This window comes from Callorhinus ursinus, unplaced genomic scaffold, assembly GCF_003265705.2.
Source record: "Callorhinus ursinus isolate GAN/ISIS: 27379988/994484 unplaced genomic scaffold, GSC_fseal_2.0 scaffold18, whole genome shotgun sequence".
Taxonomy (NCBI): Eukaryota; Metazoa; Chordata; class Mammalia; order Carnivora; family Otariidae; genus Callorhinus; species Callorhinus ursinus.
Window position 1 is genome coordinate 3,143,019 of NW_027397080.1, and position 27,437 is coordinate 3,170,455.

At 44.5% G+C, this 27,437-nt stretch overlaps 1 protein-coding gene across 5 annotated transcripts in view; it reads right to left on the minus strand.

Annotated features, from left to right (window-relative positions):
- CFAP57 (cilia and flagella associated protein 57) overlaps positions 1-27,437 on the minus strand; it is a 69,639-nt gene that overhangs the window by 39,247 nt on the left and 2,955 nt on the right. For all 5 annotated transcript variants that reach the window (XM_073902771.1, XM_073902773.1, XM_025856896.2 and 2 more), the window contains exons 3-11: positions 25,496-25,812; positions 23,869-24,155; positions 21,928-22,135; positions 18,617-18,769; positions 10,723-10,862; positions 9,560-9,725; positions 8,724-8,837; positions 2,572-2,784; positions 1,011-1,184 (exon numbers count right to left, since the gene is read on the minus strand). In XM_073902771.1, the coding sequence (XP_073758872.1) occupies positions 1,011-1,184; positions 2,572-2,784; positions 8,724-8,837; positions 9,560-9,725; positions 10,723-10,862; positions 18,617-18,769; positions 21,928-22,135; positions 23,869-24,155; positions 25,496-25,812 (1,772 nt within the window). The remainder of the gene's footprint in view (positions 1-1,010; positions 1,185-2,571; positions 2,785-8,723; positions 8,838-9,559; positions 9,726-10,722; positions 10,863-18,616; positions 18,770-21,927; positions 22,136-23,868; positions 24,156-25,495; positions 25,813-27,437) is intronic.

Below are 27,437 nucleotides of genomic sequence, written 5' to 3' on the forward strand. Positions count from 1 at the left end.
AATGTACACAAAAGAGAAAATGCATCAAAATATTGATGATATTATGAAGAGGATTTTTATTGTTTTCTTTTTTTAGAGAGAGAGAAAGAGAGCACGGGCATGTGAGAATGGGTAGGGGATGGGCAGAAGGAGAGAAAGAATCTCAAGCAGGCTCCCCACCCAGCACAGAGCCCCTCACGGGGCTTGACCTCATGACCCTGATGTCATGACCTGAGCCGACATCAAGAGTCCGACACCCAACCACCTGAGCCACACAGGCACCTCAAGAGGATTTTTATTTCTAAAATAGACATGCATTGCTTTTGTAATCAAAAAAATAAATACCTTATCCATAAAACTTCATAGCTTTGAAGAGAAGAGGGGGATTTTTTAATTTACTTTGAGTGTAAGACTCAAGCTCAGTACAGGAATGTTCTAGTTGGTAATGAAAAATCCTTTCTTAATAAGCATATTGTCTGCAGGCAAGCCAGTGTACAGTTTGGGACATCCTTCAAAGCCTTAGGTGTTGCAGTTGTTGGAGGGATAATTTACAAATGTGTATTCATGCTATTCCCCGAGGGAAGGCCTTTTGTACCTTCAGGGAGGGGCAGGGGCTCATCTCCTGAGCTTTGACTCTTTTTAGTCCAAGGCACTTCCTTGGAAGAGGAGACGTGTGTGCCACGAACAGCACTCAGCGGATGGGAGATCTGGGTGGGATGCCTCTAGCATCTCTTAAATGGCCCATTATCATGCATAATATTATGGTGAGCAATCTTGTACAAGAATCTTTAGGTGTATTTCTGATTCTCTCCTAGGATATATTCCTGGGAGTAGTTTAAATAAAGAATATTAGTAGCCAATCAATGGTCATTGAATGGGTGGTTGGATGAATAAAGAGGGAGAGAGGAATAAGGGGAGAAAAGCCACTGGGGGGTTGAAGGGTTGAAGAAGGTGTGTGGAGGGCAGGATCAGATGGACCCAGCAAGGGCTAGTTCTGGGCATGGGCCCCCGAGCAGAGGGTCCCTTCTTACCTTGGTGATAGGACCTGCATGGGCCTGGTACTCGTTGAATTCTTTCTGCAAAGGCAGTGGGTACTTCATTGTGCGAATGGTCCCCACCGAGGTACCCACAAACATCATGCGTCCAGAATGCGAGATGACAATGGCTGTGTAGATGACATCAAATGCTGAAATCTCTCGAAGGACCTGCGACACAGACAGCTCTGTTCAGGGTGAGGGGCTGAGCTGTACCCCCGGGGTGCCCACGTCATTCCCTCCTCTCCTCTAAGAGCAACATGGGGGCAAGTTCTCTATTGAAAAAAAAATGTTTTCCTATTCCTTACAGCACCTGGCATAGTGCCAAGCACAGAAAAGGCACGAATTAGTCATTCCTGGCTGCCTGACTGGTGGACAGACAGCTCGAGGCGTCAGGAGCAACACTAATAAAAGGAAGCCTTCAAGTAGCACCATTTTATGGCTTTCACATGTTGTAACTCATTCAATCCTCACAAAAAACCCTTTGAGGTAGTTACTGTTGCCCAAACCCCAGGGACAGTGAGTAATTTGCCTCAACTCACCCACTGAGTACGTGGCAGTCAGGCCCCAGTGTCTCTGCTCTTGACCGCTGTGCCACCGTGCATCTCAAACTCAGAATGGGATGTGGGTCCTACAGCTATTCAGCAGTTACCAGTGTCCCGTGCATAAAGAAAACCTTACCAGCAGGGAACTCATTCGATTTTTCACTTGCTAACTCACTCACCTCCCCATCTAGCCACCCAACCGCACATCCCCCCTCCCACTAAACACTTGTTGAATGTTTGCGGGCTAGCTAGTGGGGATACCAGGAGGCCAAAGGGTGGGCCTGCCCTGGAGGAGCTTTGTTCTGGTCCAGCCCTGGAAAAGCCACCACAGAATTAGAACTAAGCTACTCAGGGGCACAGTGGAGAGAAACCCTCCTCTCAGCTGTGTCCCAGTCATGGGGAAACCTGTCTCAGGTCAGCTCGCTGCCGTGATATCTGTGCGCTTTCCCAGGCGCCAGCGCCGGGACGGTAACAAGCACCCAAGAGAAGCTGGAGAAGCCAGCGAAGGTCAGCTGTCGCTGGGCGTGCAGAAAAGGACACAGCCACGTTTGTAAGAAGTGTCTTTGCTGGGCTCTTCTCTCCTCCCTCGACTCTTTGGAGCCCAATGAGGTAGTTCCTAAATTTCAGAGTTTGAGGGTTTCAAACAAATATGGTGGCAAGCCGGGATGATAGCGGGAACTGTAGTTCTGTTTCTACCCCAGGGTAAGCGTGCAGTTTAGAGATGCTGCTGACCGCCGGGCCTGGAGGGTGGAGGAGGCCTTAGGACCAGCCAGCAAAACGGAAGCGGAAAGGGGCCCCAGAGTTTAACCCAGCCAGGCAAGCCGCTGGGCAGGAAATACCAGGCGTAACAATGACGGAGCTGACCCAAAAAGCATGAGGGGCCAGATGTTATCCCGAGAAGAAGGGGCCCTGTTCTCATGAGCCCTCTTCCCATCACACTTCCTGAGGTCCACATGGAGGCTGTCTTCTGCAGACCCCGGCAACAGCCGGGAGGTGGGGCCGGACCGACTCACCGAAGAGTCTGCAATCTCCTTGAGGGTCTGGTCTGATCCCACCGCAAAGATAATTTTGGCATCAGGGGAGACAGTAACACAGTTATAGCTGCAGGACTTCAGCACGCACTCTGTCTCTCTCTTTCCAGAGGACAGATTCCATTCATACACGGCACCGTCTGTGCCGCAAGATATCAGTTTGCTGTCGTCCGCATTCCACACAACTGAACGAACCTACAGGGGATGAAGACATACTCAGTAAAAATATGCATGCACACGCACACACGCACACACACACACGCACACACACAGACACACACACACCCCTCCTTCGGGAAAGGAAGGTGCACTCCGCACGTGTTCCACTAGACTGAGGCAGCATGTCCTTTCCTGGTGCGTGCCCTTCAGCAAGCACAAAACTGACTTTATTCGGAACACGGCATGAAGAAGTCCACCCTCTGGGCACTGTCTAAATGATGGAGATATTGGTGAAGAGCAATTAAGAGAAGGCTGGTATGTCCATGATATAAGCAAAATAGCAGAGCGTAAGAATTTTATAGAACAAGGGAAAGAGACGGTCAGGAAGAGCCCTTCCACAGTCACAGAGACAACTCTGGGGGTCGGGAGGGCTGTGTGCATGTGCTAAGCCACACCCGCTCAAGAGCAATCAGAGCAGGATATGAGGAGAACCTGAAAGCATCTCCTAAGCTGCACAGGGATCCCTTAACACAAGGCAGAAGCCTCACTGGCACAGGGGGTTTAAACATAACATCTGACCAAACGCTAACTGAATAATAATCTCCTCTGGTGCACGGGCACCTCCCAGGAAGCCAGGCTTAGAGATAAAAATCACACTTATTCCTGGCAGCCTGGAAGACTGTATGCATGTCTAAGGCTGCACTCTCTTGGGCACAGTCAGAGGGAGAACCTCCAAACTACTAGTCAGTCTCTGGCTGAACAAGTGAACAAAAAATGTGAACTCCATGCACTGTGACAACAGCCTCCCAGCCACGCAAATCCAACATGAAAGGGTGAAAGGCTACCTGGCTCAGGGGGCTAAGGACAATCTGTGACTCATAAGTGGCTCAGGTCAACCCAGGGGCAGCCCCTAGGTAGCCAGAAGGAAAGTAAAAGAACAAAAATCTGAGCAGAGACATCAAGGCTGCACACTGCAGGGGAAAGAAAGACTTCTCGGAATTAGTTCAGGCAGGTCACTAAACAAAGAAACAACTTTCTAGGCTTTCCCCTTTGTCATATTTGTAAGTCCCTTCTCCAGGAGTGAGAGACCTGCCTCCCATTATCTTCAGTGTATTTGCTTATTTTCTCAATCTCCTCATAAGTAACCAACCTCCTGGAGCCACTGGCCACCCCTTTTGGTATTTCCAAGACTCCAACCCTGTCGGGCACATCATTACCCACCTCCTCAGCTCCCTCTCCACCACTTAAATTGCATTCTCTGTTCCTACTATGTAAAAATACACTCGAAAAAATATAGTGACATTATTTCCAGGAGTATTCCTAGATTCACTATTTTTAAATAGTTTATCTGAAAATTCTTTGAGTTTCCTACATACTCAATCATGTTATCTGTGATGATTTATTTATTCCTTTCCAATCTTTATGCCTTTTATTTTGCTATGGTCTGAATATTTATGTCTTTTACCTCCCATCCCATCTCCCCTATGGTTCATATGTTGAAATCCTAACCCCCGAAGATGATGGTATTAGGAGGTATAGGGCCTTTGGGAGGTGATTAGATCATTGAGGGTAGAGCCCTCATGAATGGGGTTAGTGCCTTTATGAAAGAGGTCCCAGAGAACTAGCTCACCCCTTCCACCCTGTGAGGATATGAGAGATCTGCAACCAGGAAGAAGGCCCTCACCTACCCACGCTGGCACCTGGATCTTGTGCTGCCCACCCTCCAAACTGTGAGGGAAAATTTCTGTTGTTTATGAGCTACCCAGTCTGTGCATTTTGTTATAGGAGCCTCATGGACTGAGACATATTTCCTTTTCTTGCCTTACTGCATTGGTTAGGACTCAGTATAAGGCTAACAGAAGGCATCATGTTTCATTCTCTATCTCAGAAGGAATGCTTTCGTAATTTTATGATCAAGTGGGCTGTTTGTTGTAGGTTTTCTCAAATATCTTGCATAAGATTTTTAATAAATAAAATGAGAAGTTCCATTATTTTTTGTTTGTTAAGTGTTTTTTTAAAATCATGAATGGAGGGGCACCTGGGTGGCTCAGTCATTAAGCATCTGCCTTCGGCTCAGGTCACGGTCCCAGGGTCCTGGGATCGAGCCCCGCATCAGGCTCCCTGTTCTGCAGGAAGCCTGCTTCTCCCTCTCCCACCACCCTGCCTGTGTTCCCTCTCTCACTGTGTCTCTCTCTGTCAAACAAACAAATAAATAAATAAATAAAATCTTTAAAAAAAATAAAATCATGAATGGATATTAAATGTTTCAATTTTATTGTATCTGCATTTATGGAGATAATAAGGATGAGAAATCATGTTTCTGTTAGTGTGGTATAGTATACTAATTGATTTCAAATTGTAAAACCATCTTGTATTCCTGGAATAAATCCAACTTGGTCATGCTGTATTATCCTTTTTATATATTGATAGATTGGTTTGATAATAATTTGTTTAGAACTTTTTTATGTTCATGAAAAAGACTGGCTGATCATTTCTCCTTCTTGTGATGTCTTTGGCAGGTTTTGGTATCATGATTATGGTAGCCTCATAGAACAATACAGGGAAGTATCTGCTCTTTTTTCTGTTCTTTGTAAGAGTTTCTTCAAGATTAGTGTCATTTTTTTCCTTACAAGTTGATATAATTCTCTAGTGATATGCTCTGAGCCTAGAGTTTTCTTTATAGATTCTCTTACAGATTCAATTTTTCCGGGAATTTGTTGGTTTCATCTATACAATCAATTTACACAAAGTTGTTCATAATATCCTCTTTTGATCTTTTTTATTATATATAGGGTCTGTAGTGATATCTCCTTTTCATTCCTCATATTGGTTATTTACCTTTCCTTTTTTTCCCTCCCTTGGTCAGTCATGTCAGGGGCTTGTCCATTTTCATTTTCAAAAAATTAAGCTTTGGGGTCACCTGGCCGGCTCAGTTGGTAGAGCATGCAACTCTTGATCTCAGGGTTGTGAGTTCAAGCTCCATGTTGAGGATAGAGATTATTTAAAAAAAAAAAAAAGTCCAAACCAAGTGTTGGCTTTGATGATCTATTGTGTTTGTTTTTTACTTCATTAACTTTTGCTCTTATCCTTATTATTTCCTTCCTTTTATCTTCTTTGATTTTAACTTGCTGTTCCTTTTCTAATTTCTTGAGGTGGATGATTATATCACTGATTTTTTAATCTTTTTAATATTTCTAATATATGTATGTAAGGTTATAAATGTCCCTGTAGGCATGACTTTATTGCATCCTCCATCTGTATTTTTTAATATTGCAGATGTAAGTCCAACACATATTCCTGGTTAGAGACCAGTGTTATAAATACTTGCAAAGTGGTAAAACAAATGTCTGCTTTCCTGGACTGGTGAGGGAGGGCCTCCCATGGAGGTGCACATAGTTCTAGAAAGAGCATCAGAATCACCTGGTATGCTTTCATCAGCATCTCCATAGTCACTTGAAGACCAATCGCACTTCTGAAACAGAAAGCTCAGCAACTCAATAATGTTTGCGTTTTCACAGCACCTGCACTGATGCACCTGTTACTTGCTAAACTCAATGGTCTGTTTTTAGACTTTACAGGATTTCTCTCTGACCTTTATTTATTTATTTTTTAAAAAGATTTTACTTATTCATTTGAGAGAGAGAGAGAGTGAGAGAGAGATCACGAGCAGGGGGGAAGGGCAGAGGGAGAAGCAGATTCCCCACTGAGCAGGGAGCCTGACGCGGCGCTCAATCTCAGGACCCTGAGATCATGACCTGAGCCGAAGGCAGATGCTCAACCTACCGAGCCACCCAGACGCCCCTGACCTTTATTTTTTTAAATTTTTCAAGACTTATTTATTTATTTAGAGAGAGAAAGGGCACGTGTGTGCACATATACAAGTGGGGAAAGGGGCAGAGGGAGAGAATCTCAAGCAGACCCCACTGAACGTGGAGTTCAACGCGGGGTTTGATCTCACAACCCATGAGATCATGACCCGAGCCAAAACCAAGAATCAGATGCTTAACCAATTGAGCCACCGGGTGCCCCTCTCTGACCTTTAATGCCACTGACTACTTTATCCTTTTGGGAATGAGTTCCTTAGCTTCTCTGAAACAATTCCTTGATTCCAAGTTCTCCTGTGCCTTCGTTTGCAGGCTTTCTCTTCTTAACCAGTTCCTTAAATGTTGACCACCTGTCTTCTGTCCAAGATTCTTCTCAGATTCCACACAGGCCCTTGGTAATGTAATCTATGCCTCTGACTTCTACTACCACCTAATCCCCTGAATCTTCATTTCCAGCCTTCTTTCCTGATCTCCACACTCATGTACCATACTTTTTTGACACGTCAAATGTAACATGTGCAAAATGGAATTTAATATCATGCTCCTCTCTGTTTCTACTACTAAAGCCATGGTTTACTTCCTGACTCATCTTTTACCCTCACTTCTTACCTGGTCTCCATCCCTCCAACTTCCCTCCCCTCTAATGCATCCTCAATACTGTTTGGAAAAGTACCCCTTTCTTTCTTTCTTTCTTTCTTTTCTTTTCTTTCTTTCTTCTTTCTTTCTTTCTTTCTTTCTTTCTTTCTTTCTTTCTTTCTCTTTCTTTTTCTTTTTCTTTCTTTCTTTCTTTCTTTCTTTCTTTCTTTCTTTCTTTCTTTCTTTCTTTCTTTCTTTCTTTCTTCCTTTCTTTCTTTCTTTTCTTTCTTTTTCTTTTCTTTCTTTCTTTTTCTTTTTCTTTCTTTCTTTATTTTCTCTCTCTCTCTCTTTCTTTCAAGATTTTATTTATTTATTTGAGAGAGTGAGAGAGAAAGTGGCAGAGGGAGAAGGAGAAGCAGGCTCTCCCACTGAGCAAGGAGCCCGATGCAGGGCTTGATCCCAGGACCTGGGGATCATGGCCTGAGCTGAAGGCAACTGAGCTGCCCAGGTGCCCCTGGAGAAGTACCTTTCTAATCCCATTACTACATTCTTCAATCCTTTCAGTTGCTTCTCATCGCCTACAGTCCAATTTCTTGGCATGGTATACACACTATGATGTAGCCAACCTCTCCAGCTCCTTCCGCCACTTCTGGAATGTGTCCAATGTTCCAGCCATGCATATCCCACACTACCCTATTTTATACTCCCATCATCTTTAACAGGTCCTTCTGCCTAGAATGCCTTTCTTTCTCACGTGCTTTTTCTCTCCAAATTCTTTTGCCGACTTCTTCTTAGTCTTTCAACCTCTGGCCCCTCCCTTCTCTTCATGCCCCACCTTCACTCTGTCTAAAAACTATTGGTTTTGCTGCCTAAATATCTTTTGAATCCACCTATCTTTCCCTATCTGTCCCACCACCATCGTGGTCCAAAATGGTGTAGATATCCACAATATTCTCTTTACCATTTCCACCCTGTCCCTTTCAATACATTCTTCTTTCTGCAGCCAAAGTAATCTAAAATGCAAATCTGGTCATATTATTTCCTGCCCTGAAAGTCTTCAATGGTTTCAAGAAACAAGGAGGATAAAGGCCATCTTTACCTTTTTTATCTTTAAAAGGCCTGCAAGTTTCCATGCACTTGGGCCCCTGCTAACCTCACCAATCTCAGCTCACTCCTGAGTTTCATCCTGATATCTATGTTTCAGTCCCACAGGCTTTCCGTTCCTCTGACAGCCATGCAATCTCTCATCCCAGGGTCTTTGGAGTCTTACCTGCAATGACGATCTCCACCAGCTCCGTCTGGTTAGTTCCTTCCTACTCCTTTAGGACCCAGCCTTTGTGAACACCCCAATCTAAATTACGCTCTTTCATTATTTACTCTCATAACACCCCGTGTTTTTCTTTCACTGCACTTACTGCAATTAGTAATTAGTCTGTGCTTTTGTTTTATGGTCTCTTTTCCCCACGTAAACAGTGAACTCCAGGAAGAAAGGACTCGTTTCTCTTTGGTTCACTCGGTGAGTGTAATGCTTGACTCTGTGGCCCTCATTTCCCTGGACACTGCTCACTCACTTACCTTCCCTGTGTGTCCTTTCAGGTTTGAGATGTTCTCCAGGCTTGTGGTGGTAAAAATGTGAATCACATTTCCATTGACTGCAGCAAACAGGTGACCCCCATTGCTAAAGGAACACTATAAAGAAGCAAAACAAGACAGCAAGAATGAAAGAAAGAAATGAGCAGTCTGGAGGTTACAGTCAAGAGCTCCTTTCCCTAAAGAGTTCCAGCTAAAACAGGTGTGGAAGTGGGCATTGGGGGAAGGCGCAGATAGGACTGAAGACTGGCTGACATCTTCGCTATTCCCGTAGCTCATACTGGCCAAGATGCTGCCACTGCCATGTGCACTGGCCATGAAGCTGCTTAGATGGTAGAGCACAACACTCGTTCATCTCTGTAGAGGTTTCAGAGTGGGGAAGCAATTCCTTCAGTCACTATTTGGTTTCTGCAGTCACCTCAGGGGGAAATGTGATGGGCTGCTTCCGGCTCCTCCCTGTTAACGTGCATATTCCTTGGCCCCTCTCAGTCTCCAACCTCACCTTTCCAGCTGGGACCCTGAGTCTGAGATAACTTTCCTTTTTGACGCTTTTTTGTTCCTCTGCAATCACAGAGAGGATTAATCACACCTGGGATCTCACAAGGTTTGGGGTTCAATGAAATATCTTGATGAGCATGAGAAAAACGAGATGGAGCCATATGCTCAAGAAGTGAGAGAAGAACTGGATTTCTTCCTTTTTCTTTTAAAGCCACTGAAGTTCTCTAAGATAGGCTTTGGTCTCACCTCGCCAGAGCGTGTTAGTTCTTGATATTTCAACCCTGGTTTTCTAAGAAACTGGACCTTTATCTCCAGCATCTTACCTCTCTGCATCCTCTGATAGAATATTCTTTGAAAGAACGTATGTCATCAATGAGTAGATTCATAAGGCGTAGTTTGTCAGCAAACCCTACTACAATGAAGTGTCCAGACGGGTGAAGGCTGATTGTATATGCCTCTTCCTGGTATTCCTTAAATAGCTCCAGTGTGCTGTGAGAGAAATCGATTACTGAATTAGAAGTCCAGCCCACTAATTCCCTTGAGCCCTCCACTGTACCTGGCAAATACTTTTGTCATAGCATTTGAGACACTTTATTGCTTAAAATGATTGGTTCCTCTTTTTTCTGGACTTTGGTTATTTGAGGAGAGTGTCCAGCAATGAGTATGGAAGATAGGGGAAGTGATCAATGAGCTGTCTAGTGATGCTGAAGGCACAGCTCCATTTAGAATCCCCAAATCAGAAGGATCACAGTTTCTTTTCAGCAGCCCAGCAGCTGTATACAAAGACCAAAGATATTCTGGTGTGGGGCCAAACTGGGTTGGGGATTCTCAGGGAATCTATGCCAGAAGGATAAAGTCACTAGGGAGTTAAGGGTGGCTGGGGGCAGTGATAAGGAGAAATAGATGGAATGAGTGGTCTGGAGAGCTCCATGTGGTGAAAAACACATCTAGTGGGAGTGAGGGGATGGGAAAACTGGAAGAACATAGGAGGTTATATGAGAAGGTGAGATACTGCAGTGTTATCTTTATGTCCCTAGAGTCCAGCATGGTGTCTGGCATGTGGTAAGCACTTAATGAAACACAAAGCAATTTTCTAGGCCAAGCACGAGCAAAAAAGAGAAGAGAAACACGTAAGTTGCCTGGCTTGATGTAAAAAAAAAAAAAAAATCTTTTCCGGGGCGCCCAGATGGCTCAGTTGGTTGAGCAGCTGCTTTCAGCCCTGATTGTGATCCCAGGGTCTTGGGATCGAGCCCTACTTCGGGGTCCCTGCTCAGTGGGGAGCCTGCTTCTCCCTCTGCCTCTGCCCCTCCTCCCCACTTGTGCTCTCTCTCTCAAATAAATGAATAAAATCTTAAAAAAAAAATCTTTTCCAACTGAAAGCTTCTAAGTAATTACATTTTAAAACTCTCTAATTAAAATAATTCTCATGAACAAATTTAACAACCAAAATCTTACACACTACAGTAGCAAAGCCTTTCATCCTTACTTTGATTCATAATTCCAGATGCGAACGGATCGATCCAGAGAACAGGTGGCAATGAGGGGTTTGCGGATGCACGTAGCTAGACCGGTGATGGATGCCGAGTGCAAGGGGTACATCAGGTATTCGAAGTGAGTGGGCTCCCCCTGGAGAAATCACACGGAATGAGATCTGGCAGAGTGAGCAAAAGGCTGGCTGTGCACTTCAGCTCTCAGTACTACCATGAACATTAGTTAGCCTGGGTGCACAGGAATCAGGCTGTAGGAAGACTGCTTTAATATCATGCATGTTTTCTAATGCCACTCTTACTTTAAAACATTATCTTAATGGAGATAAAATATTTTATTCTATAGATATACCAGAATTTAATATAGACATACCATTCCTCTACTGTGGGAACATTTCAGTGGATTCCATTTATTTTTTTAAGATTTTATTTATTTATTTGACAGAGAGAGAGACAGCAAGAGAGGGAACACAAGCAGGGGGAGTGGGAGAGGGAGAAGCAGGCCTCCCGCCAAGCAGGAAACCCAACGCGGGGCTCGGTCCCAGGATCTTGGGACTACGACCAGAGCTGAAGGCCGATGCCGATGACTGAGCCACCCAGGTGCCCCTCCATTTTTTTTGTTGTTATTGAAGAGTAACACTAGACTAAACATCCTTGCATGTATGTCTGTATATCTCTCTGATTACTTCCTTAGATCCTGCAGTGTGAGTGTCCAACACTAAGCTTTTGAATGTGTAGGCATCCATTTCAAAAGACATCCATCTTGAATAAACATATTGTCAGCTGCTGGCAAAACCACCAGGTAAGGAAGGAGACTGCCCCCACCCATGGAGGTCCCTTTCTCAGAATGCCCTGGATTATTTATTTATTTATTTATTTTAGAGATTTTATTTATTTATTCATGAGAGACAGAGAGAGAGGCAGAGGGAGAAGCAGGTTCCCAAGGACCAGGAAGCCCGATGCAGGACTCGATCCCAGGACCCTGGGATCATGACCTGAGCCGAAGGCAGACACTCAACCATCTGAGCCACCCAGGCGCCCTTGCCCTGGATAATTCAGATAATGACTGCTTGATTGCTCCCACTTCTCCCTTCCTGCGCTCTCAATCCCACTCTTAGGCTTTAAATTAGCCAATAAAGAGTGAACCCACAAAACCCTAGACATCCCACCCTTACAGCCTCATAAAGGCAAAGCCCCATGCCCCACCCCATGACCTCACAGTGTGGCCCTCACTGGAATAAATCACGTTCCCCAAAGTTCCCTGATGTTTTTTTGCCAAAGTATCATAGTAAGAAACAAAAGGTCCGGTCCAGCCACATCACTGGCCCTGGTGGGAGAAACGTCTGGGGGGTTTGCTAGGAGTAGTATGGGTCTGGGCAAGTGCCTCTGGCATTCCTAGCCAATAGAATCACTATCAGCAGGCTGGGACTGACACAACGGATACACTTCTACAAGTAGAATATTGGGGGGAAATGTCATTCTAAATTCTAAAGACCTTGATAGGTACGCCAAATTTCTCTCCAGGGAAATGGTGTTGCTCTGCCACAGGCAGCAGTGAGAGCTGGGTGAATGACTTGAAATGAAAATGTATTCTACTCTAATGGTTGTGTAGGTTCCACATGTTCTGTAACCAGGGGCATTATCGCCAGGACACCTGAATGAGGAGTGATGGCTGGGAAATTCAATGAGATGCACGGATTTTAGGTCCATTCACAAGGAAGATGAAGGCTGGGGTGGGGATTCCCTCAAATCCTGGCCCTTTCCCACTTATCAGCTTACCTCCATCCACTCATCCTTTCCTACTACCTCGGAGAAAAATGTGTTGTGCTGGGGTCGGGGGGCAGGCACAATTATTCCCATTCTTTTCCATGTCTTACCCCTTCTTTCTCCAATATGTTCAACCTCCCTGTCTCTACTGGTACATTCCTATCAGCTTTTAAACACACTCAAATCTCGCTTCTCTTAAAAACAGCAGCAGTTCTCTTTCTTTCATCTTTTTTCTGCACCTCTGCCTGAGAAGCTGTACAATGATGGAGAATCAGGCAAGCAGGTTTACTGGTTTCACTTAGAATTTATGACCGCAAGCCTGCAATGGACCCGGTAACTCCACCAGATTTTTCAGTAAGTTCACTTTCTGATCTACAAGAGATACTGATTTCATGCCATTTATTCTCTTTCCAAGCCTTCCAAACTCTCTTCGTCTTTCCCCCGTTCCCAAAGCTCATCTGATGACCTTGTCTCCTATTTCCTTGATTTTGTATCTTCGTTTTCTTTATTTTGTATCTCAGGCACAGAGCTGTAGACTGTCATAATCAATTCATGTATGGTCAATTTTTATTTTGTCTTCATTTCATTCTTTTGTTCTCTAATTTTCACTCTTGTTCCTCCCTTATCAAAGGCACCAATTAATGTGTCTCATCTATGTCCCTGGATATTTCTATACACGGCATTGTGCTTCAGATTGCATTCTATAGTTTTATTTTCTCTCAACCATCTATGTTGTCATATGTATAATCATCGCTTCTAACTTAGCTTTGGTATTCTGTCATATGCATCATGCTACTTCACTTCTCTATCACTCCTAGGAATAAACATCTGGGTTGTCTTCAACTACCCTTACTATGAACATCAAGGTGAATGCCTTTGGGTATGTTCTTTAGCAGACCAGCATGATGGAATTCCTGGTACGCGTCCCGGGGCAGAACACTGGGTAACAAGATGTATGCATTCTCTATTTGACCAGGAACTATCAGACTGCTCTCTAGAACACCTGTGTCATCATCACATTAGGATTCCCATTTTCCCTTATTCTCAGAAATCTCTGGTGAGATCTGACTTTCTAATTTTTGGTAATATAATAAAAATAATTCTTATAAAGAAGCCTCTCAGTTGTGACATGCAGGAAACCATTACCCCACCACTCGGGCTGTGCTCTCTGGCTGCTGCGACCAGCCCCTGCCCTTGCCTCTGGCGCACATTAAAGATCCCAGACCATGCTAAGCAAAGTAAATCAATCAGAGAAAGACAATTATCATATGCTCTCACTCATATGTGAAATTTAAGAAACAAAACAGAGGATCATAGGGAAATGGAAGGAAAACAAAACAAGATGAAATCAGAGAGGGATACAAACCATAAGAGACTCTTAATCACAGTAAAAAAACTTGAGGATTGCTAGAGGAGAGGGGGTTGGGGGAATGGGGTAACTGGGTGATGGACATTAAGGAGAGCACACGATGTAATGAGCACTGGGTATTATATAAGACTGATGAATCACTGAACTCTACCTCCAAACTAATAATACATTATATGTTAATTGAATTTAAATTAAAAAGATCCAAAACCATGACTGACTCCAAGCACTTCACAAACAATGAAAAAGAGAAATCTTTGAATTGAAGGCTGAACTCAATAAGGAAAAGAAAGAGGAAGGAGGCTGTGAAGAAAGTGACTGTTGCCATGACTGTAGGGAAGGATGTCAGCTCTCTCTTTCCAGATGTAGTGAACTGTATGCAAACCGACAGTCTGGAATTGAAACTCATGTACCTCTATTTGAGGAACTACTCCAAGAGTCAGCCAGACATGGCCATCATGGCTGTCAACAGCTTTGTGAAGGACCGTGAAGATCCCTATCCTCTAATTTGGGCCTTGGCAGTCAGGACCATGGGGTGCATCTGGGTGGACAAGATTACACACGATGCTGTGAGCCCCTCTGCAAGTGCTTGAAGGATGAAGATCCCTATGTCTGGAAAACAGCAGCAGCGGTTTTGTGTGGCAAAATTCCATGATGTCAATGCCCAGATGGTGGAAGATCAGGGATTTCTGGATTTTGTGTGGGATCTGATAGCAGATTCAAATCCAATGGTGGTGGTTAATGCTCTAGTAGCATTATCTGAAATCAGTGAATCTCACCTAAACAGCAACCTGCTTGATCTGAACCCAGAACATCAATAAGCTGCTGACACCTCCAAATGTGTGCACTGAATGGGGCCAAATTTTCATTTTGGACTACCTAATTACAACCCTAAAGATGCCTGGGAGGTTAGAGCATCTGTGAGCATGTATTTCCCTGGCTATCTCCTGCCAACTCAGCATTGGTGCTTTCAGCTAATGAAGTTTCTAGAGTTGTTACCCAAGGGCTCTGACTACTATAATATGCTACTGAAAAAGTTGGCCCTTCCACTTGTCACTTTGCTGTCTGGGGAACCAGAGGTGTAGTATATCACCCTGAGGCTACTTCTGCTGCCTCATCCCACTCAATGTGCTTTCTGTAGAAAATGGCAAAATGAAGCACCAGGTCTTCCTTGCAACATGGAAGGATGTTCCCAATGAAAACAATGTCATTTAAATGCTGACATTTTCCAGCAAATTGCAAAACAACGTTTATACTACTGCCAAGAGGAATGTGGAAGGGCAGAACATGCTGTACCAATCCCTGAAGCTCACTGATGGCATTTGGATTTTGGCTAGGCTACATATCCAGCCAGGAAACCTAAGTTACATACTGTCACTGAAATGTAGAGCTCCTGAAGTCTTTCCGTACATCTATAACAGCATTTTGAAAAACTAATCACCTAGACTGGTCCAGTGCCATCTGGCTCCCCTGTGATTGGTGCAAGCCAAGAACTCTTAACTGGAAGAAACCGCATTGCCCTGTAGAATCTGAACCCAAACACACTGAGGCCACCCCCCAAGGTAGTGACGAGTCTAACCTGTGCTAACATTAAGGTACAACCTGTTGGATGGTTTTAGCTTCCTGTGAACATTTGTAACCACTGCTTCAATCACTTCCCACCTCCTGCCACGGGCCGCTGTTATCTGTCCTTACTTGGGAGCTTTTCCATAGCATGCCAATGGCTGGCATTTTTTGGTGTAGTTTGATATTTTGTAATTGAAAGTTCATTTCAAAAACAGAAAAAGATAAAAAATATGAAAGCAAGGAAAAGTGTCACTGAAAAAAAAATCTCAGACTTGTTTTAATTTGCATTTTTCTGCACACAGGCAATAGAAATTGCTTGTGAGAGTGATCAGATATTGGATTTAAGGTACGAAGATTTCACAGTGGTCATTATAGGTCTGTTCAGAGAACGAAAGAAACCATGATTAAAGAAGTAAAGAAACTCCTGATAACAATGTCACATCAAATAGGGAACATCAAAAAGGGATAAAAATTGTTTAAAAAATAGAAATTCATGGGGTGCCTGGGTGGCTCAAGTCAGTTAAGCATTTGACTCTTGATTTCAGCTCAGGTCATGATCTCAGGGTTGTGAGATCAAGCCCTGCATCGGGCTCCACATTGGGCATGGAGCATCCTTAAGATTCTCTCCCTCTCCCTCTGCCTCTCCCCATCCTTGTGCATATGCTCTCTCTCAAAAAAAAAAAAAAAAAAAAAAGAAATTCTAGAGGTAAAAAGTACAATAACAGGACTGAAAAATCCACTAGAGGGACTCAAAAGAGATCTGAACTAGCAGAAGAAAGAATTAGTGAAGTTAAGGATGGATCAATAAAGGTTACACAATCTGAAAAACAGAAAAAAAGAATGAAGAAAAATGAACTGAACTGCAGGTAAATGTGGAACACCATTAAACACACCAATATATGTACAATGGGAGTACCAGAGGAAAGGAGCAGAAAAATATTTGGATAAATAATGGCTGAAAACTTCCCAAACTCATTGAAAAATATTAATGTGCACATCTAGGAAGCTGAATGAACTCCAAGAAAGATAAACACAAAGAGATCCACAGACATATGATAGTAAAAATATCAAAAACCGAAGACAAAAGAAAAAAAAACCTTGAAAGCACCAAGAGCAAAATGATTGATCAGTTACAAGGGAACTCCAACAAGATAACAGCAGATTTCTCAGCAAAAATAACAGAAACCAAAAGGGAGTGGAATAACACGTTCAAAGTATTCAAAGAAAAAACTGTCTATCAAGAATTCTATATCCGGCAAAGCTATCTCTTAAAAATGAAGGTGAAATAAAAACATTCCCAACAAGAACAAAAAGAGTTTATTGCTTGCAGACTTGCCTTAAATGAAACACTAAAGGAGATTCTTCAGGTTGAAAGCAAGTGACCCCAGAGAGTAGTTTGAATCTACCAAAAAAGACAAAGAACACCAGTAAAGGTATTATGTCATTATAAAAGATAACATAAACACATATTTTATCCCCACTCTTCTTTAATCTTACTGAAAAAGCCACTATATAAAACAATATGTATGTATACGATCCAGCAATTGCACTACTGGGTATTTACCACAAAGATACAAATGTACAGATCCGAAGGGGTACGTGCACCCCAATGTTTATAGCAGCAATGTCCACAATAGCCAAACTGTGGAAAGAGCCAAGCTGTCCATCGACAGATGAATGGATAAAGAAGATGTGGTATATATACACAATGGAATATTATGCAGCCATCAAAAGGAATGAGATCTTGCCATTTGCAATGACGTGGATAGAACTGGAGGGTGTTATGCTGAGTGAAATAAGTCAATCAGAGAAAGACATGTATCCTCTGACCTCACTGATATGAGGAATTCTTAATCTCAGGAAATAAACTGAGTGTTGCTGGAATGGTGGGGGGTGGGAGGGATGGGGTGGCTGGGTGATAGACACTGGGTAGGGTATGTGCTATGGTGAGCGCTGTGAATTGTGCAAGACTGCTGAATCACAGATCTGTACTTCTGAAACAAATAATGCAACATATGTTAAGAAAAAATTAAAAGAAGAAGATAGCAGGAGGGGAAGAATGAAGGGGAGTAAGTCGGAGGGGGAGACGAACCATGAGAGACGATGGACTCTGAAAAACAAACTGAGGGTTCTAGAGGGGAAGGGGGTGGGGGGATGGTTAGCCTGGTGATGGGTATTAAAGAGGGCACATTCTGCATGGAGCACTGGGTGTTATGCACAAACCATGAATCATGGAACACTACATCAAAAACTAATGATGTAATGTATGGTGATTAACATAACAATAAAAAATTAAAAAAAAACAATATGTATGTTATGTATTGTTGGGTGCATGGAAATGTATTTGCCAATAACAACAAAAAGATGGTAGGTGGGAGCAAATCTGTATTGGGCTAAGGAAGTGACTTCAGATGGCAATTCAAATCCACAGGGACAAAAAAAAAAAAGAACCAGAAGCAATGAAAATGTTCTAAAATTGACTGTGGTAATGGTTGCACGACCCTGTGAATACACTCAAGACCACTGAATTGTATACTTTAAATATGTGAATTGTACAGCATGTGAATAAATACCAATAAATACTCAATAAACCTATTATTTAAGAAAAAACACCATTACTGAGAAAGATATGTTAAGATATCCTACTATGATTGTAGATGGTCTATTTTCCTTGTTCTGTCAAATTTTGCTTCATATATTTTGAGTGCATGCTATCAGGTGCATACAGTTTTAAAATTGTAATGTCTTCTTGATGAAGTGAACCTTTTGGAAGTTCAAAGTGATTCTCTTCATCTTTAACAGTGCTTTTTTGTTGCAATGTCTGCAGTGTATTTATGCTAGCTTTGTTATTTAAAAACAAAACAGGAAAAATAAACTTCTTTATATACACATATCTTTGTGTACACGAGCAGCTATAGCAGTACATTGAATTCTCTTAAGTGCAACTGCAGGGTTAAAGGAGATGTACAATTTAAACCTGACAGTCAACTCCAATGCCTCCTCCAAGGAGGCTGCTGCAATCACAATCCCACTGAGGATAGCAGAGTGCGTCTACAGCGAAATCTTAAGATTAGAGTTTCTTTTGCTCTTATGAAGAGGCTGAATGAGCCATGCTCAGCAAATTTGGATTAAAAATCTGCCCACATGGCAACCAGTCCTTGGGCTGGAACGAAGTGTTACTGGGGAAGACTCACCTTGCTGATCTCTGTCAGGGACATGGTGATGCTGTAGAGCTGGTTCTTGCTGGTGCTGGCAACCAGGGTTTCCTCCGAGGGACTGAAGCACAGGCAGAGGATGTCCTGCTTGTCAGACTGACTTGGCTCATTGCTCTGTGGGTCCAGAGGAATCTGCCCAAGATGCAAGATAACTGTTAGTAATGTTCCCACATCATCAATAAGTGTGTCCTTGGACTTTCAGAGTTCCCTCAGATACTTTTAGTTTACAGACTCCCAGACCAGCATGCTTCCAAGGATCCTCCTCAGATGTGGAGAAGGGAGGGTTTGAGTCACTTCTGTTTCTGTGGGTTTTGTATTCACCCTAACGTGATGAGTGGCTGACTAAGAGACAGTAGCATGTATAAAAATGATCACACTCTACATCTCAGTTTGAGATCCCCTCTGAAAACAAGGGTTAGTTTAAATCCCATTCTTGCCCATCTGTCAGAGCCCAGTGCATGTGGTCAAGCACACCACTGTGCACTTCGGGGCAGCAGAGGGGAAGGTGACAGCCCCTCTTCCATGTAGGGCAGAGAAAAGAAAAGGGGTCACACAGCAGCCCAGCCAACAATGCCTGAAAGGGCCTGGAGTTCCCAAGTAGACATTATAATCTCAGATTTCCTTTCCCCCTGCCATTGCTTTTTGTCTGCTAACAACCAAACTTCTTGAAAGGCTGGCCTGCATATACCATCTCCACATCCTTACCACCCATTCAGTTCTTAATTCCTCCCATGCATCACTTATTGAAATGTCCTCATCAATCTTACAAATTTCCTTCTTGCCAGAGCCAGAGGCTCCTGCTCAGTCCTCATCTTCTTGACTTTTCTAGATCCTGTTGCAGTGATGGCAGCACCAGCCTCCCTGGGGGCCAGGACACCAGGCTCTCATGTTTCCCTCCCTCTGCCTAGAGTTCTGTCCTCCTGTATACCCCCTTTTCCTTCTTCCCATAGTCAATGCCCCCTGCTCTGCCAGCACAGTGAGGGCTCTGGGAGGGAGAAACATCCTGCCCTGCCCTGCCCTGGGCTGAGTGGGCCTCAGTGTGCTCACCGGGGAGCTGTCCTCTGCTGCCACATTTATCACACTGTGTAAAGCAGAATGGGAACCCACAGACTGAGGACCTTGTCTGTGTCCCAGTGCCCAGCATTGTACCTAGTGCGTAGCAGTGCTCAGCGAAACAGTAAGTGCTGCCTTGCTGCTCTCCTCTAGAGACAGGGAGGTCCTTGGGGGAAGCAGCCATGACTGATGCATCTATCTCGGGCATCAGGCATAGAGCCCGGGCCATGGTGGGTATGCCACAGCCGTCTGTTCAGTGAGTGAGTGGATGGCCACTACTCAGTGTCCTCTGCTGGGTTCTCATTCTGTCTCAGGCTCCAAATCAGGAAACGCTAAGTTTTGTCCTCAGTCCTCTTCTTCTCCGCCTCCATGTTTTATCTGTCAGTGATTTTGCCTAATGTGAGGGTTTCAGTGAAAGCAGCAGTAGTGAAAGTGATCACGATGATAAATCCTTAAAATAGTAAACAAAACATTGGCTCTGTACCAGACACAAGCTAAGCACTCTGTGCTGTGTGTGTGTGTGTGCCTGTGTGTGTGTGTCTGTGTGTGTGCCTATGTGTGTGTGTCTGTGTGTGTGTGTGTGTCTGTGTGTGTGTCTGTGTGTGTGCCTATGTGTGTGTGTGTGTCTGTGTGTGTGTGTGTCTGTGTGTGTGTGTCTGTGTGTGTGTGTGTACACATTGATCTCACTCCCAAAGTCTAACCCACATTGCCAACTGATTCACTTTATGCCAGGGCCTGGTAAAATCTCAACTTCCTCCGCAAGGCCTCCCCAAGCTACTCTCCCTAGAACAGAAACCTTCTCACTCCCTGTCCTTTTCCTGGCTTTGTCTTCTTCACAGTGTTGACCCGCATGTGACAATCAGTTCATATTTGCTTGATTGCCTGGTGACTGTGTTCTCTGGACCGGCTCTTAGTGTGCCTGCTTTCCCTACTGCACCCCAGCCCCTTGCACAGAACCTGGCACATGGCAAACCTTCAATATATTTTCGTGAAGTGAATAATCAAAAAAGAATGAATTGCTTTGAAAGTAGGCAACGTAAACTCCTAATAATCCATGGTTCCCACTCACCTTGCTCTTACGCCCATTTTCCTATCACTGGCATCTTTTCCCAGGCATCCAGTCTCCAAGCCGAGGCATCATCTCTGGGAGCTCCTTATCTCTGGCTGTCCATGTCTACTCAGGGAAAGTTCTATAGGCTTAACCTCCTCAAAGGCTCTTTTCCTTCCCACTTTCCCTGCTATTCATTGCCGTGACTAGACCTCAGTACTGCTTGGCTCGAGTAACAAAGCCTCTTAACTGATTCCGAAGCATGGCAATAGTGATTGCTATCGTTTGTTGAGCACCAAGCACTGCACACATGATTTACACAGGTGTTGGCTCATCCTTTTGATAACCACCAGGGATGGGCAACTTTCTCGGGGGGGGAAACAGAGGTTTTGCTGGATTCAGCAACTTGTCTCGAGTCACTCCACCAATAAGGTCAGAGTCAAGTTTGGCTCAGTCTGTGCATTTGTAGCCACCGCACACCTAGTGCCTCCAAATTCCCCCCAACTATACACCATTGGCAGATTGCGCTCAAAAGCAGGCTGTCTGCTGAATTACATGCACACTCCTCAGGCTGGCATTTGAGATCTTTCACCAGGCTCAGCTCCCATCTTTGCCTTTCAAGTGATTTCAGTTCCTCTCCACCGGAGAGCAGAGTATCTCCCAGACACACCACCTGCTCCCTGTCCATGGTGACTCTGCCTCACCTGTTCCTTCCACCTGCAATTCCTAACCTGTTCCCTCCCATCAATTGTTACCCTTCCTCTAGGACCCTCCCCAAAGATGCCCACCAAACACCCAGAGCCTTCCTGGGTCCTCCCCAAGCACAGATGTTCTCTCTCTATAGTGGTCTGTAACACTTATTCCACAAACATTTACCGAATGCTTCCTATGTGCCAGACGTTAAATATCAGTATATATCATAATATGATTTTTGTTGGAACACTAAGCTTCAAAGAGAAAATATAACTTGCCAAAGTTCTCTTCCAGAATTCAAATCCAGATCCTCCCAATTTTAAGCCCCACCCTGTCCACCCCATCCTAAAATCTCCCCACAGGGACAAATGGCTCAAGTCCCCATTTCCACTCAACCCTACAGCCCTTTCCTCCCAGCAAACTCCCTGTCAGTGCTCTGCTGATGGAGAACACGCACCAGGAGGGCCCCAGTTCTGCTTCTTCCTCCCCTCCTTACCCGGATTTCCCTGCTCTCCCGGTAAAAATCCTTCTCTTCCATCTTCTCAAACAGTAAAACTCTGCCTGGCCCAGCAGAACAGGCGAATCCCTTTGAATAGGCTGCAAGGGCAAACACCTGGGGCATGGCCAGCTGGCTGTGGCTACTGGCCAACGTGACCTGTTCATAGGAAGGGACCGGGGAACTGATGGTTGGAAATTCGATCAGGCTAGAAAAAGAAAATAGCATGTAAAGTTTACAGACACAGTCCCCACAAGGTGAGTTCAGCTAGGGATGAGAAGGAAGGGCTGTCTGTGGGGGTGGGAGAAATCACCCATTGTGAGCCCCACAGCCAAAATGCCACCCTTTGGCCTTGGACGGCTACACAAACTCCAAAGAAAGACTGGAAGGTTACACATTTATTTGGTAGTCTCACCACCCTGTGTGGTCACTATTATTACTGGGGTTGTTGCGTGCATTATCCTCCTTTTGTTTAGGAAAAAGTGGCTCAGAGAGTTCTCCAAGATACACAATTAGTAAACGGGAGGGCTGAGATTTGAATCCAGGGTTCCATTTTCTTTCTCCCTTCCCCCTTCCCTCCCTCCCGTTCTTTTTTCCCTCCTTCCTTCCACATAACAAATATGTATTGGAATTATACTGTGTTAACAACTCTGTGAAACTCAGTAAGACTGACACAGTTCCTGCCCTCAGGAGCTTAGAGTCTAGAGGACAAGTGCCTAGGACCATTAGGGAGCTGCTGGCTGGCCGCCAGTCAGCAGGGAACAAGGGTTTTCTGAGGACAATTACAGAAGTGGTACACCCATCTGAGATGAGCAGAAGCTGAGAACGCCCAGCTGATCTGCCGAACGAACAGGATTATGTCAGTCTGTGAATGTGTCCTGAGGAGTGGTGTAGGGGAAACTACACAGGACTGAGCCTAGAAGCAAGAGTACATGAGACATGTGTGGGAGACAGAGGCAGGAGCTGATGCCCCAGATGTAAAGATGAGTCAGAGCAGCAGGGACATGTGGGCCAAGTTCAGGAGTCTGGGCTTTATTCTTAGAGCACCAGACCCACTGCAGGATTAGGAACATGGCAAACTGGAGGACAGAGGGACTTATTAGGAAGCTCTAAAAAAAATCACGACGGAAAAAGGAGAGGTCATTGTGTGGGGAATGGTGAAAAATGGTGGACTGAAAGTTGCCCAGGAAGAAGAATCTATCATGTGCCATGTGCTGGAGGGCTCAGGCTCCAGAGCCAGGCAGACAGTGTTATGATCTTGGGTGAGTCGCTTAACCTGTTTGAGCCTCATTATCCTGTCTATAAAATGGGCATGATAATAAATTGCACTATATAGGTTAAGACTCAAACGAGAATCCATATACAGTGCTTAACACAGTGTCTAGCACATACAATGGTACATTCTAATATGTTTGAGATATGGCTATTATTGGCTGTAGTAGAGGTAAGCTTGACCTGAGAACCCACTTTACCGCATATGCTTTTGTCAGATTTACCAACTTCCCTGCACTTCTCTGTGGGTCTGCTGGCTCCTTCCAACCTGTGAGGTCCTTGAGAACACATGTCCCCAGCACCCTAGCAAGGTGCCTTGCACACTGCAAGGGCTTGGTGGCCAGTTATTGAATTGAATCAGAAAATTAGGCAGCCACTAGAAAATGTCTGTTTGAAAATCTGTGGTTTCAAAGACTAGTCATGCTGAAATGCTTATAAAATGACAGTAGGTATAAAAAATAAAAAGAATTGTATCTAGGCTGTGGTCATAACTGTCAAATTTGTGCGTGAATATAGACGAACATGAGAAAGGCAGAGGGAAGATGAAAAGAGTTGATTTTAAGGTGGGGGGCTTCTGAGTGACTTTAAAAGAATGCTATTTTTGGCATAAGGCTGTTAGGATGATGAGCATATTTTCACAAGAGCACCAACCCAGGGGGGTGCCATTACCTCTCTGATTCGTGGATCTTCCCCAGGTTCTTGGTCTCACTGGTGGGCTCCTTGACCATTATACTTGTCTCCCAGCGTTGATCTCCGGATTCAAAGAGGAAGAGCCTGCCTGTATCAGTGCCAACGATGATCTTGTCATCAGACACCCAGGTGTGGGCTAGGTAGTTTTGGGGTTCTCCCCTCTGAAAATTGGTTTGCTTCAGGGTTCCCTCAGCAAAACGGAGGAGCTTAAACATCCCATTTCCAGTGACACAAACCTGAGTATTATCCTGAGGATTGAAGCTCACCTGTAAAATGTGAAAGGGTAAAACTAATCTTGATGGAATTACTTCTCATTTTACGAATGAATGTTGATTTCAGGTAGCTCAGAGTATCCTTTAAACATCACGAAGTCATGATAAATTTTGATACCATATTTGATAAGAGCACAGATTCATTATATTTGTAGGGCCCATGCATCTTAAACTAGGAAACCTACAGAAATCATTTTACCAAGGCCAAAAAGAAGATAAGCAAGTCTTGACAAAATGGAACAGAGGCTCAGCTGGAAAAGGGGGATCTGGTTGGTTTACGTGCCCTGTCCAGGAGGAAAGGGACCATGCAGTCTCCTACCAAATTGGATGTAGAGAAATAGTAGTCAACCTACACCCCTACTAGATGTTGAGCAGCTGACCGGCCGTAGTTTCTTCATCTCTGTATTCCCAATGCTGGGTTCATAGTGGGCATCCGATAAATGTTTACTGGGGAGGATGTACTCTACCCTGAATAGGGATGCTGGACCTGACCTCACCAAGACCTAGATGAAATAATCTTCCGGCTCTCTCTGTCTTTGGTCTGATTCTGTAGTCACCAAGTAACCTCTGAGAACTAATTTCACCCCTCGAGTTCTCTATCACTGGGGAGGAACTGCACCAGGCAAATGACAGGAGCATTCTGGTTGCCACATGCTGGGTTAACCACCAGCCTCTCATGAGAAAAATGGAGTCCATTCCTGAGACACTGACTGGCTAATATCTCTGAACATGAGCAGAGCTGAGTTCTTGAACTTGTAAAGCTGAGTACCAGATCGTAGCCTGGGGTGACTGCACCAAGATAAAACCTCCTTGCGACCCACTGCCTAAGCAGTCAATCAGCCTTCCCAAGGGTCCTCTTTGTTTTGCCCTCAAACCATGATGGCAAGTTCCACTCCCCACGTAACTGCAATTTCATGGACATGTTCCTCAAGATCTACCACTTCCCATTACATTCTTAAAATCTTTCCACTGCCCAGCAAAGCTGCTAGGAAGAGGCCAGGACGTAAGACAAAGTGAGTTCTCAATCCATCTCGGGGGCCGACCTGGGAAAGCAGTTCTGGGCCACAGGAAAGAAGACAGGCACAGCAGACAGGGAATCCAGCCCCTGCCACCCACTACCTGTGTGATCCTAGGTGAGAGGCTTAAACTCTAGAAGCCTCAGTTCTCTCATCTATAAAAGTAGGATAATAATTATGCAGACCACATGTGGTTGCTGAGAGACTAAATTTAAAAATGCAAATGAAATCAGCCTTGTTCCTGGCACATAGAAAGCATTCCATCAAGCTCTTACTATTTTTTATAACTTGCACGATACTTGTTATGCGGGGAGGTACCTGGTAGACAGCATTGTTCTGAGAGTCGGTTCTAATAATAGCCATTACTTTCTGTTTTTCCCACAGCCAATAGACAAGGTTTGATTCTGGAGGTGATGTCTGAGTCAACAGGTATTTGGAGTCTGGAGAAAAAGCCATGCTAATAAATCTCTGAACGGGAAAGTCAAAATTATTAAGGATTTTGCGCTTCCGGCAAGGGATGGATGACAGTTCGTAAATGGTGATGACGGGTTTTTCTTGCACAGTCTCGGAGATGGCGAGGTATCGCCGATTGGGACTGATGGACAAGGCCAGCATGCCCTGACTCTTGTCTGAGCCTGTGAACAGAGGTAAAGGGGGATAATGAGGGCAGATCATGCTTTCACCATGACTCAACATGAACCAGGCACAATGGTGGCAGGTTTGACACACGGGAGAGAGTCACAGAAATGGTAACTGTCAATCCCTGCAGTCCCTTGGTACCACTATGTCTGGGGTATTAGGAAAATGACAAGGATGGGTACCTCACTGAGGCTGAGGTAAGAGGAGAAGTCAGGGAAGAGTGCCAGGAGGACCAGGTGGCGGCAGGTGGCAGGAAGAGCAAAGGCGTGGATGTGAGAAAGGGAACAGCCTGGTGGAGAACTACAAACAGCGGGGTATGGCTGGAGAATCGCATGCGAGCCAGGGGAATCCAAAGGTGGGTCTAGAGGGGTGGAATAGGGTAGGCCTTTATGCTTGGAGCCACCGGCACTCGATACTCCTCTACTTTTGAGGCTGGAGTCCCCAGGCTCTTTCACGGTTTGGTCATCTATGTGATGTTTTGGCCATGAGACAGCCACAGAAATCTGCTGGACTGGCTTTACGGTAAAGCTTGTGCTTTCTCAAAAACCAGATATGAATGCATTCTACCCCTAATTTTCCTGGAATATGTCAGTGATATCTGGAGCTAGAGCAGGCATCTTGCAACCATGAGGTAACAGGGACAAGAATAGAAGTTGTGGTCTAGAAAGCAGAGGTTGAGGCAAAGATTCAAGTGGCAAATACTTTATTTGAGAGATGAAATCAGGCCCGTGTTATGATTTTCATGGACCCCTTCTTCCATTAATGGTTAAAAATTAATAAAATGGTTTAAAAAATAAAATGGTAAAAATTATATTTTATGACTGGATTGGTATAAAGAAGAATGTAATGCCGACTGGATTTGTTACTATTATGTTCATTTTCTTGGGTGTCTGAAAGTACCACCAGCCCAAGGCTCTGTGCCTTCTGTGCCGCGTGGATAAGGCGGCCCAGATTCAAGCCCAGGGCAGGGAGGGTGAGTGAGGCAGGGACGATGCGCTAGCCCTGACGCCATGGGCCCCTGTGCTGTGCTTCACAAGGAGCTGTAGTAAGTCTGGCCAGCAGCAGGACCTCTCTGGAAGGGCTGCAGGAAGTCACTGTGCCTCAGCAAAGAACCCAGGTTTTAGGTCACTGGGAGCCTTGCGTGAGAATTTGGACTTTACCACGGAGGCAAGTGACATACCACAGAGAAATTTTTGGAAGGGTCAGATGTCGTAGAAAGATCCCTCTGGCAACTGTGTGGGAGATAGTCTTGGAGGAAGGGAAACCAGGGGGCAGATTATTTCATAAACACGATGGTAGTGACAAGACTGGGATGGGAGATGAGAGAAAGGCTAAGTCCGACCAGTTGCCTGGGTGAAGCAGGGGGAAGGGGAGAAATGAGCCAATGACTGACATCTGGTGACGGGAAGTAGGGGTAACAGCTGGGAAGGAACAGTTAGGTGGGGTGAGTTAGGGGTCATGGTGAAGATGACATCCACTGTGTTTTGCTGAAAACAGCCCATCCAAGGATTTTATTTTTATTCATTTTATTTGGTTCTAGTTTTTTTTTTTTTTTTAACCCTTAAAGTCTTTACTTCATCTTGGGTTCAGGATGGTAAAAGGCATAAAGTGAGGATTTAAA